General features: G+C 55.7%; 1 protein-coding gene and 1 pseudogene across 2 annotated transcripts in view; one reads left to right on the top strand and one right to left on the bottom strand.

The window, feature by feature from the left end:
- The window catches only part of PRDM7 (PR/SET domain 7), a gene marked incomplete at both ends in the record, with an annotated part of 66,227 nt that extends 63,857 nt beyond the window's left edge, over positions 1 to 2,370 (bottom strand). The window contains one exon of the mRNA XM_080827773.1: positions 2,366 to 2,370. Coding sequence (XP_080683899.1) covers positions 2,366 to 2,370 — 5 coding nt within the window. The remainder of the gene's footprint in view (positions 1 to 2,365) is intronic.
- A 2,033-nt stretch (positions 2,371 to 4,403) lies between these two features.
- LOC308357894 (importin subunit alpha-8-like) lies at positions 4,404 to 11,737 on the top strand (annotated as a pseudogene). Its single transcript has 4 exons — positions 4,404 to 4,471; positions 9,639 to 9,690; positions 9,817 to 9,874; positions 10,277 to 11,737. The product of its transcript is annotated as an importin subunit alpha-8-like (transcript).
- The last annotated feature ends 578 nt before the right edge of the window (positions 11,738 to 12,315 follow it).

Here is a 12,315-nt window from a genome sequence, read left to right as displayed (position 1 = left end):
GCTTTCTGTCCAAATCTTTATCAATTTGGGCAGAAAGCAGAAGGCTCGTGAGGATTGCCCAGCGTTGGGTGGAGATTCGGGCCATGCTGGCGCCCGTGGTCTAGAGCGCCTTCTTGCTAGGTGTGTGTCATGGCCATCCGGAAAAATGGGCCGCCCCCCAAGTGATTCCACTGAGGACCCACGCACAAGGTAGCTTTCCAGGGACAGAGTTGAAGGAGGAATTCTTGTTGGGCGTCGGCTTCCGAGTTGGAAGCACAGTGTGGCGCCGAATGTGGGGGCATGATCTCAGGGTGGGCATGCAGCTTTCTCCAGGTCTGAGATATTTCTGCAGCTCTGCATGGCACAGCATGGCAGTCGGAGTCATGCGGTGTGGTTCAGAGGTCCCCAATCTGGAGGACTCAAGGGACAGGCCTCTGGGGATGGAAGCATGAAACCCAACCGAGGGTTAGGGCCAGGGCCTAGGGGCATGGCAGGCTCAATCTGCCAGCACCGGTGGGGGCATCCCAGGGGGCTGAGTAGCAGGAGGTGTTGACCACGCATGCGCCTGACGCATAGAGGGCTTTCTGGCCATGTTGGCCTCTTGGGATTGAAGCCTGAAAACCCAAACTAGGGATAGGATTAGGATCAAACCTAATTAATCCCTAATTGAGGGCAGGCGTCAGGTGGAAGGGTCGGAGTCTGGCTTTGGGTTCATGACACATGCAGACGCTGGGAGTGGCCTCAGGAGGCATGCAGGTTTCTCCCGCTTTGAGGTTTTTGTGCAGCTCCAATCGCACCATTTCACCCTAGGAGGCTGGCGGAGTGCTGGTGGGAGTCTCAGGCATCCCCAGTCTGGCATGCTTGGGAGCCAGCACTCTGGTCGTGGAAGCCTGTACACCCTACGTAGGGTTAGGGCCTAGGGCCATGGCAGGCCCGATCTGCCAGTGCTGAGATGGGCTCTCCTCGGGGCCGAGTTGAGGGCATTTGTCTGGCACCGCAGCAGAGTCCGGCTTTATGGCCAGAGGGTTGCTGATGGTCGGGGTGGCTTTAGGGTGGTGGCAGGTTTCTCCCCTTCTGAGGGTTTGGCACAGCTCCAAACAGCACGGTTTCCTATCACGTAGCTGGTGGAGTCCTGGAGTTTTGCTCCAGGAGTTTTGCTAGGGTCCTTCATCTGGGAGGCTTGGGAGCCTGGCCCCTCAGAATGGAAGCCTGAAAACCCAAACTAGGGTTAGGGTTAGGGTTAGGGCCTAGGGGCATTACAGGCACGATCTGCAGGCACTGAGGCGGGCTCCCCTCAGGGCTGTGTAGAGGGCATGCATCCAGCAGCACGGCAGAATCCAGCTTTATGGCCCGCGGGGACTCCGACGGTGGTAGTGGCTTTAGAGGGGCATGCAGGTTTCTCCTTGGCTAAGGATTTGGCGCAGCTCCAAACACCATGGGTTCCTATTGTGTGGCTGGTGGAGTCTTGGAGTGTTTCTCAGGGGTCCTTTATCTGGGGCTCTTGGGAGTCAGACCCCTCGGAATGGAAGCCTGAAAACCCAAACTAGGGTTAAGGTTGGGGCCTAGGGACATTCCAGGCCTGATCTGCTGGCGCTGAGGTGGGCTCCCCTCAGGGCTGATTTGAGGGCATTTGTCCAGCACCGCAGCAGACTCTGGCTTTATGGCCAGGGGGCCCCTGATGGTTGGGGTGGCTTTATGGGGGCATGAAGTTTTCTCCCCCTCTGAGGGTTTGGTGCAGCTCCAAACGCACTGTTTCATACTGCATTACCAGTGGAGTCTTAGAGTGTTGCTTAGGTGTCCTTTGTCTGGGGGTCTTTGGAGTCAGGGTCCTCAGAATGGAAGCCTGAAAACCCAAACTAGGGTGAGGGTTAGGGCCTAGGGGAATTGCATGACTGATCTGCTGGCACTGAGGCGGGCTCCCCTCAGGGCTGAGTTGAGGACATGCATCCATCAGCACCGCAGAATCTGGGTTTTGGCCAGGTGGGCCGGTGATGGTGGGCGTGGCTTTAGGGGGCATGCTGGTTTCTCCCCCTCTGAGGGTTCGGGGCAGCTCCAAACTGCAAGGTTTCCTCCCATGTAGCAGGTGGAGCCATGGGTTGGCACTCAGGGGTCCTTAATCTGGGTGGCTTGGGGGCCAGGCCTCTTGGATTGAAACCTGTAAACGCAAACTAGGGTTAGATTTAGGGCCTAGGAGCATGGCAGGTCTGATCTGATGGGGCTGAGGCAGGCTCCCCTCAGGGCTGAGTTGAGGGCATGCATCCGACGGCTTGGCAGAATCCGGGTTCAAGCCAGGGTGGACACTGATGTTAGAAGTGTCTTTATGGGGGCATGCAGGTTTCTCCCCTGCTAAGGGTTCGGGGCAGCTCCAAACGGCATAGGTTCCTACCGCATGGTGGGCAGAGTCCTGGAGTGTAGCTCAGCGGTCCTTAATCCATGGGACTTGGTGGCCCATGCCCTTGGAATAGAAGCTTGAAAACCCAAACTAGGGTGAGGGTTGGGGCCTAGGGGCGTGGCACAGCTGATTTTCTGCCACTGAGGCGGGCTCCCCTCAGGGCTGAGTTGAGGACATGCATCCGGTGGCGCAGTGGTCTGGCTTTATGGCTGGGGTGCCGATCACGGTGGGCGTGGCTTTCGGGAGGCATGCAGGTTTCTCTCCCTCTGAGGGTTAAGCACAGCTCCAGACCACAAGGTTTCCTCCAGTGTGGCTGGCGGAGTCATGGCTTGTCACTCAAGTGTCCTTAATCCGGGGGCTTTGGGACCAGGCAGGCCTCTTGGGATGGAAGCCTGAAAACTCAAACTAGGGTTAGGGTTAAGGCCTAGGGGCATGGCAGGTCCAATCTGTCGGTGCTGAGTTGTGCTCCTTGGTGGGCTGAGATGAGGGCGGATGTCAGGTGACACGTCAGTGTCTGGGTTTGGGTCCAGGGGGCACAGATGCTGAGGGTGGCCTTCTGCTCAGAGGATTCTGCATAGCTCCAAATGGCACCATTTCACCCTAGGCGACTAGCGGAGTGCCTGCATAAGTCTCAGGTGTCCCCAGTCTGGAGGGCTTGGCAGCCATCCCTCTGGGCAGGGAAGCCTGTGCACCCCACCTAGGGTTAGGTTTAGGGCCTAGGGGCATGGCAGGCCCGATCTGCTGGCGCTGAGGGGGGCTCCTCTCAGGGCTGAGTTGAATGAATGCGTCCAGCACCGTGGAAGAATATGGCTTTGTGGCAGGGGGGCACTGATGTTTGGGGTGGCTTTAGGGTGGCAGGAGATTTGTCCCCCTCTGAGGGTTCGGCACAGCTCCAAATGGCACAGTTTCCTACCGCGTGGCTGGCATGGTCCTGGAGTGTCACTCAGGGTCCTTTATCCAGGGGCTTGGGAGCCAGGCCCCTCAGAATAGAAGCCTGAAAACACAAACTAGGGTCAGGGTTAGGGGCTAGGGGCATTATAGGCCCAGTCTGGCAGCAGTGAGGCAGGCTCCTCTCAGGGCTGAATTGAGGGAATTCACCTGGCACCGCAGCAGAATCTGGCTTTATGCCCAGGAAGGCTGCCGATGGTGGCGGTTTGCTTTAGGGGGGCGTGCAGTTTTCTCCCCCACTAAGGGTTCGGCGCGGCTCCAAAAGGCACGGGTTCCTACTGCGTGGTGGTGGAAGTCCTGGTGTATAGCTCGGGGTCCTTAATCCGTGGGGCTTGATGGCCAGGCACCTCAGAATAGAAGTCTGTAAACCCATACTTGGGTTAATTTAGAGCCTAGTGACATGGCACACCTGATCTGCTGGCACTGAGGCGGGCTCCCCTCAGGGCTGAGTGAGGACATGCATCCGGGGCTGTGGCGGAATCCGGCTTTATGGCCAGGGGGGCTGCCGATGGTGGGGGTGGCTTTAGTGGTGCGTGCAGGTTTCTCCCCATCTCAGGGTTTGGCGCAGCTCTAAAACCCAAGGTTTCCTCCTGTGTGGTGGGTGGAGTCAAGGGTAATCACTCATGGGTCCCCAGTCTGGAGGGCTTGGGGACCAGGCCTCTTGGGATGGAAGCCTGAAAACCCAAACTGGGGTTAGGGTTAGGGTCTAGGGGCATGTTAGGCCTCATCTGCCGGCGCTGAGACGGGCTTCCCTCAGGTTTGAGTTAGGGGTAGGGTTCAGGTTTGGGTTCGGGTATGGGTTCGGGTTGGGGTTTGGTTCGGATTCTGGTTCGGGTTAAGGTTCGGGTGGGGTTCGAGCCATGATGACTCGGTATCCCGGGCCAGGCCCTAGTGGGCGGCCCTGTAGACATGCTGCGCACTAAGTGAGTTCGCTGCAGTTTTCCGGCCTATTCTCACCAGCTTTCTTTCCAAATCAATATTGATTTCGCAGAATGCTTGCCGGCATTGTGGGGTGATTCGCACTGTACTGTCTGTTGTGGACTGGAGAGTGTTCTCCCGGGTGCCTGTCATGGCCATCCGCAATATGGCCTGTGACTATGCTGACCATCTGAGGGCTCCTGTGCAGTTGTGCTTTCCTGAAGGAGCGTTGAGGTAGGGCTTGTGGCTCACCATCCTTCTCCGACTGGCCCGGTGTAGTGCCAAATGTTGGGGCGCATCAGTTTCGGCATGAATGTTTCTCTCGCTCTGAGGGTTTTGCGCAGTTCTGAAAGGCACCGTAGGGTGAGGGTTAGGGCCTAGGGGCATGACAGACCCAATCTGCCGGCGCTCAGGCGGGTTCCTTTATGGGGTGAGTCGAGAATGGGGGTCAAGCAGCACTTCAAACTCTTTTTTTTTTTTTTTTTGTCGTGTGGACCATCAGCGGTGAGGGTGGCCTCAGGAATGCATGCAGGTCTCTCACGGTCTGAGGGTTCTGGGCAGCTCCGAACCGAAGGGTTTCCTCCTAGTTGGCAGGTGGAGTCCTTAGGTGTGGCCAAGTGGTTCCCAATCTGGAGGGGTTGTTGGCCAGATCTCTGGGTGTGGAAGCCTGAAAACCCAAACTAGGGTTTGGGTTAGGGCTTAGCGGTATCCAGGCCCGATCTGCCGGCGCTGAGGCGAGAACTCTGGGGGCTGAGTCGAGCACAGTGGTCAGGAAGCATGTCAGGCTGTGAGTTTGTGACTGGGGGCTGTTGAGGTTGGGGGTGTCCTCAGGGAGGCATGTGGGCTGTTCCATTCCTAGGCTTCTACATAGCTTCGAATGGCGCGGTTTCCTCCTGGGTGGCAGGCGGACTCGAGGGGGGTGTGGCCCGGAGGTCCCAATCTGGAGGGACCGTGCCCGTGTGGCTTTAGACCTGTGGAGGGTTAGGGAGCTGCCTTACGGGTCTGTGGAAAGCCCCGCAGTGCCAGTTCACGCCACTGGAGGGAGCGGTGAGCCGTGGCGCCAGAGACCCTGGAAGACGTGGCGATGCTGCTTGCCACCGCTGGAGGCAGTGGCGAGCTGCCCTGGGAAACACCCTGGAAGAGGAGTCCGTGCGGCCTGCTGGCTCTGGGGGCCGTGGGGAGGTGCTGGGTGAGCGACGCTGGATCGTGAGGCACTGCAGCTTGTTTTGACAGGACAGAGTGTTGAGATGAGACTCTCTGTTTCCCCAGGCTCAAGAGTGGTGGTAAGAATCGCTGGAGCCAGGCCCCCACTCAGTCCGCACTGTGCCCCATTGCCCCAGGTTGGATGGGAATGTGCTGTCAGGATGGTTCAGGAGGGTCCTCCCGGTGGGGGTCTGGAGGCGGGGAACCAAACTCGACCCATGGTGCCTTTGGAACCGAGAACTTGAGTGTCTGTTTGGAGGAGTCTATTTGCTTCTCCAAAAAGGACAAGGGCATTGGCCAGCTTTAGAAGGAAGTGAATGACCACTTATGAGACAAGCATATGTCTCTCCTTCTCCCAGGAGTCGGAGCAGGTGTGCAGACTTTAGGTGGGAGGCGCCTACTTATCCGCACCTGACAACCCTTCTTCGCTCTGACTCCATGAGACCCGAAGTTTGGAAATCAGTGTCTGACTCAGTCATGTAGCTTGTCCCAGGATGACAGCGTTCAGAGAAAACAGCAGGCCGGGGGCACAGTGGCACATCCATGACAGCATGAGAGGTAAAAGTTCTCTTTCACCCCACACATCCTGGGTTTTCTCTCATCTCCAGTGGAGCCAAAAAGTCACACGAACGCAGGTGTCAACAATGGAGAGTGGGTGCTAGGGTTCCTGAGTTTCTCTGCAGGGAACACCTGGCAGGGATCTTATTTTCTCTGTTTATTTCTGGCTCACAGAGGTATTTGGAACATCTCTTTCCTAGGCAATCCCTTGGATTCGAAAGGGAAGATGAGATGGACTCGGTGTGTGTTTGGGACCTAGAATGCGTTCCTTCATGTAACGGTGTTGATTCCGTGGGTCCTCGGCTGTGGTGGGATGGCCGGCATCTAGAGTGAGGTGGCTGTTTGTGGTCAGATAGGGGCTTGGATGATGGCTTCTCCTTTGTCCAAGGGGATGGATCCTAATGGATTTGTCTTTTTTTATCCAAAGTGTTCTGATGAGGGCAGAGGGAACATTCAAGAGGATTCCAAGGAGCCTTGGACGATTGAAAAGGGAAGCTTGACTTTCGAGTTTCGCTCAGGGGACCATCTAGAGAGTTGGCCATGGCATCCTTTCTCTGCAGTTTCATGGGTGGTGAAGTCAGAAGGAGAGTCTTTGGGAATTCCACTGGTTGGAGGCATTCTGATGGCTTCCCAGGGCATGGCGTCAGGAACCCTGGGGTGAATTTCTGGGGCTGCTTGCCGGATGCTGTGTGAGTCATGTTATCCCCCAGGTTTTCTGTTTCCCTCTTAGGAAATTGCTGGCAGGGAATGTTCTGCTTCCAGCGGAACCCTCCTGCACTGTCGGGGGGCATGCGGTTGTTGCAGCCACTCTGGAAAAGAACATGGTGGTTCCTCCGAAAGCTAAGAACTGAACAACCCTAGGATCCAGCAGTTGCCCTCCTAGGTATTTCCTCCTAGGTAATACCTCCTAGGTATTTCCATTTTTGTGAACAAAAATGCACATTCAATGGGGTACAAAGCACCGTGATATGGACACCAGCGTTATTAACCATAGCGAAAAGATGGAGTCCCGATATCCATTCACTGATGAGTGATATGTATAATCTCCCACATATTCTAATTGGAATAGGAGCCAGGTTCAGAAAGATTGAACTCTTACCATGTGGTAAGATCTAGAGTGGATTAGGTAAGCAAAATCAGTAAGAAAAGACCAATAGCCTATAATTTGACTTCTATGGAATTTCAGAAAGAAAACACGAACATAGTGAGGGGAGAAAGATAGGTCAATGAGGAAAGAGACTCAAACTTAGAGCACCAACCGAGTGTGGTTAGAGAGCAGGGGTGTGGAGGGGAAGGGTTAAATGGGTGACGGCTATTAGGGAGGGTAGTTGTGATGAGCTCTGTGTGTTCTATGCATGCAAGGAATCATGAAGTCCTACCCCTGAAGCAAAGGAATGAACACTGCATGGAAACAATATGGAACTGAAGTCAAGGTAGGAAAGAAGAAGAACATGTACTACTTCATGAGGAGTGAGGTAAAATGGAGTGATTTTCGCTCTCCTGTTCTGTCAATGATCATTTTCAAACACACTGTGGTAGGATACACTAATTTCTGTTTGCATAAGGAGCCCTCAGAAAGCTGCCAGGAAAGATTCAGATGTCAGAGTATGTCCGTGTTCCATGGATATGTTCCTTCCAGTTTGCCCAGGTACAAAGGTAAGTGCAGAGAAATAGGGTAGAAGAGGAAAGGAGGTGTGAAGCATTCAGGAGGTAGCCTTCCCCCTTTCTCAAGAAAGCCTTAGGCTGGTGTAAATTGAGAAGAAGGGAAGGGGATCCCAGAGCTTTGTGGCAGGCAGGGGAGTTCCAGGGGTCCCTGAGGAGAGCTGAGCTAGGGGAGTGGCAGACCCAAACTGCTGGTCCGGAGGTGGGTTCACTGAGGAGCTCAGTTGAGGTTGGGGGTCAGGCGGCACATCAGGTTCCGGGGGCTGCAGAACGTGGGGAAGTCCTCATGGGGACAGGCAGATTTCTCCGGCTCTGATGGGTCCATGCAGCTCCAAATGGACTTTTTTCCTGCTGGGTGGCCGGAGGACTCCTACAGTGTGACTCCAGGGTTCCCAAGCCAGAGGGCTTGCGGGACAGTCCCCTTTAGAATGAAGCCTGGAAACGCAACTTAGGGTTAAGGTTATGGCCTTGGGAAATGGCAGCTCCAATCTGCCAGCGCTGATGGGGACACCCCTTGGTGTTGAGTTGAGGAAATGCGTTCTGAAGTGCGGCAGAATCGGGATTTCTGGCCAGGGCGACCGCTGATGGTGGGTGGTTTAGAACGGTGAGCAGGTTACTTCCGATCCAAAATCGGTATCAATTTGGGCAGAACACTCGTGAGAATTGGCCGGCGTTGGGTGACCATCCAGACTGCTCTGTCCCCCGTGGCCTAGAGAGCTTTCTGGCTTGGTGCATGTCTCGGCTATCCAGAAAACCCGCTGAGACGACGCTGCCCTTCTGGGGCCCCGGTGCAGGGGAGCTTTCCCGGGGCAGAGTTGAGGGAGGGGTTGTGGCCAGGCGTCTGCCTCCGACTTTTCAGGCCACTGTGGTGCCAAAGCTTGGGGACGGCCTCGGGGGGGCACAAAAGTTTCTCTTGCTCTGAGGCTTTTCCGAGGCTCCGAAGGGCACCGTTTCTGCCTGGGTGGGAGGTGGACTCGTGGCATGTTATCAGGGATCCCCATTTGGAGGGCTCGAGGGACAGGGCCCTGGAAAAGGAAGACTGAAAAAGCAGGCGAGGGTTAGGGCCCGGGCCTAGGGGCAGGGCAGGCCCCATCTGCCAGCGCCAGGGAGGGGACCCCCGGAGGCTGCACAGCAGGAGGTGTTGGCCTCGCCTGCATCTGACTCCCGGAGGGTTTTCTGGCAAGTTTCAAGCTGCGACAACTCGTGATTCCGTGCCAGGCCCAGGGTGTGGCCCTGCAGACATGGGGCGCATAAAGCAAGTTAGGGTTAGGGTTTATGGTTATGGTTAGGGGTTAGGGTTAGGGTTGGATGGTTTTGGTTAGAGGATTTGGATTAAGGTTATGGTTTCAGTTAGGGTAAGGTTTTCCCTGTCCTTGCCTGCAGAGAGCACATTCTCCTCCAGTAACCAGAGTGATCTTTTTGTAACATAACATCTGGGCCTCTCTGTGGTTTGCTCCCCTCCTGCTCCCCAACCTCCAGCATCACCTCTCCCACTGTGACCCTTCCTTCTGTGGGCACCCAGGAGTGTGGTTACCCACAGGTGCCTCAGGCTTGGATCCAAGCCTTTGCATATGCTGTGCCCTCTTCCAGCAGCACTCTTCTCTCCTCCTGCTTCACGTCTGGCTTGTTTCCCCATGGCTGAGCCTCAATTTGCCCCTGATGACCTGGCTCATGTCTGCTGGGTGTGTGTGTGCTTTTCCCTCACTTAAATGTAGGGCTGCATGGGTTTCCAACCTTCTAGGCCTTAGAGTCCCCTTAGTAAGATGGGGTGCTGATGGCCCCCATCTCTGGGAGCAGATGGTAGGGAGACCACATGAGTAGACTCACTCAGGACAAGGTGGGAGATTTGCTGTTGCTTAAAACAGTCTAGAGCCTGCACCCTTGAAGAAGGTGTACATGTTCACAGCCCCCAGCTCTGGGGTCCTGATGCCAGCCTCTGGCAGTGAACCTCTTCACATCCTGTCCCCTGTCCCTATAGCTACATGGTCTTCCTGGACCTGTTCTTGCAGATAGTGGAGAAGCCCGTCATGGTGGGACACAGGGTCACCTGCTACTCCTTCACGGACCAGCTGGCTGCTGGGCCCTTGTGCCCCTCCCACCCCAGGGAGGGCTGGAGGGTGGTGGTCCTCGAGGTCTGTGGTTCCCCACACTGGTAGGATGGGTCCATGCAGCACATGGTGATGGTCAGCTGCTTCTGTGAGCAGCACTTCCTCCGTGAGTTGGATGGCTTGGTGTGCAGGCGTAGACCTGAATTCTGTGACCACATGGATGTGGAGATCCTGTCCCCCCTCTTTGGCACCCTGTACCCCTGGGCACTACTGGGCAGCCTGCAAGGACTTCAGCTATGAGTGCCAGCCGTAGTCCCAGGCCCACATCTCCAGGGATCAGAGCAGCATTTACTACATGGGGGCCTTTTTTGGGGTATTGGTGGTAGAGGTTCACTGACTGACCTTGGGCTGTCACCATGCGATGGGGGTCGACCTGGCCAATGGGATGGAGGCCATGTGGCATGACAAGAGCCACCTGAGCAGGTACCTGCTGGACCACAAACTCACCAAGATCCTATCCCCAGAAGACCCATTTTTCTCCCCATCACCATTTTCTCCCCTGAACCAGCTTCTGGACAGCTAACCAAAGGGGTCAGCCTCACCCTGCAAGAAATAATCAGTGGCGTGAATGCCTCAGATCCAGACCTGTGTTTCCAGGCCACCCAGGCAGTCAGGGAAATGGTTTCCCAAGAAAGGAACCCTCCTCTAAAATTGATTGTTGAAGCAGGGCTCATCCCCAGGCTCGTGGAGTTCCTGAAGTTGTCACCTCACCCCTGCTTGCAGTTTGAGGCAGCCTGGGCTCTGACCAACATTGCTTCCGGGACTTCAGAGCAGACTCAAGCTCTTGTGGAAGGTGGGGTCATCCCACCTTTGGTTGAGCTCCTGTCTTCCCCCCACATGATTGTGTGCAAACAGGCGGTGTGGGCTCTCGGTAGTATTGCAGGTGATGGCCCAGAATTCAGAGACCTCGTTATCTCGAGTAATGCCATTCCATATCTACTGGCCCTCGTTTCATCAACCATACCAATCACGTTTTGCGGAACATCACGTGGACCTTGTCCAACTTGTGCTGGAACAAGAACCCTTACCCTTCTGTGAAAGCCGTGAAGCAGATGTTGCCTGTCCTGTCCCACCTCCTGCAGCACCAAGATAGTGAAGTTCTTTCAGACACCTGCTGGGCCCTGTCCTACCTCACCGATGGCTCCAACGAGCGCATCGGCCAAGTGGTCAACACGGGGGTCCTGCCCAGGCTGGTCCAGCTCATGAGCAGCTCAGAGCTCAATGTCTTGACCCCCTCCCTCTGCACCATGGGGAACGTCGTCACGGGAACAGATCACCAGACCCCGGGGGCCATCGACGCGGGCATGCTGAACGTGCTGCTCCAGCTCCCGATGCACCCCGAGTCCTCCATCCAGAAGGAGGCAGCTTGGGCCTTGAGCAACGTGGCCGCGGGGCCTCGCCAGCGCATCCAGCGGCTGATTGCTTGCGCCATGCTGCCTCCATAGTGGCTCTGCTAAAAAATGGAGAATTTAAAGTCCAGAAAGAGGCTGTTTGGACCGTGGCTAACTTCACAACTGGAGGCACCTGAGACCAGTTGATCCAGCTTGTCCACTCTGGCGTCCTGGAACCCCTGGTGAATCTGCTTACCATCCAAGCCACCGAAATTGTTCAAATCATTCTTGATGTCCTCTCTTTTATCCTCCAGGCAGCGGAGCAGCTTTCGGAGAAGGAAAACCTGTGTCTTCTGATTGAAGAAATGGGTGGCATTGATAAAATTGAGGCTTTGCAACTTCATGAGAACCGCTTTGAACATTATCGAGAACCATTTTTCTGAGGGAGAAGAAAGTGGCACAATATTACCAGCCCTGGACCAAGATCATGAATTCTTAAATGCTTAACAAAAAAAATATTCTTAAAGCTTAACAAAAAAATACCAAGGCCCCCCAATTCCAAAACCAAGGAGCAAACCCTAACAAGGAACTTAAGAACCTCCTATGTCTTGGCATGGCACAGGTGTAAAGCATTTTAAATTAAATGTGAATAAAATTTTCCACACATTCACCTCCATCTATCAAAACTGCCGTTAAACTGCTTATTAAAAAACACCACCACCACAGGAGCAGGTGTAGGGGCAGGGGTTGGGATCGGGGCGGGGACAGGGTCAGCAATAGAGGCCCGTGCAGGATCCAGAGCAGGAGCTGGGTCCGAGACAGGAACAGGAGCACAGGCCAGGGCAGGGAAAGGAGCAGGAGCAAGGGATAGGAGCTGGGTCTGGGGCGGGAACAGGGGCCTAGGCAGGGGCAGGGGAAGGGATGGGGGCAGTTGAAAGAGAAGAAGTAGGGGCAGGGTCTGGGTCTCGGGCAGGAACAGGGGCACAGGTAGGGGAAGGGGAAGCAGTCCTGTCAGGGGCAGGGGAAGGGGCAAGGGAAGGGGCAGGACCAGGGGTAGGACCTGGGTCTGGGGCAGGTGCAGGGGCAGGGGAAGAGGCAGCAGGCCTGTCGGGGAAAGGAGAAGGGTCAGGGACAGCAGTAGGAGCTGGGGCAAGTGCAGGGGTGATGGCCCGTGCAGGGTCAAGGGCAGGAGCTGTGTCTGTGGCAGGAACAGGGG

This window comes from Martes martes, assembly GCF_963455335.1.
Source record: "Martes martes genome assembly, chromosome: 17".
Classification (NCBI taxonomy): Eukaryota; Metazoa; Chordata; class Mammalia; order Carnivora; family Mustelidae; genus Martes; species Martes martes.
Note: the sequence above shows the minus strand (reverse complement) of the source record. Positions and strands in the feature narration are given on the sequence as shown.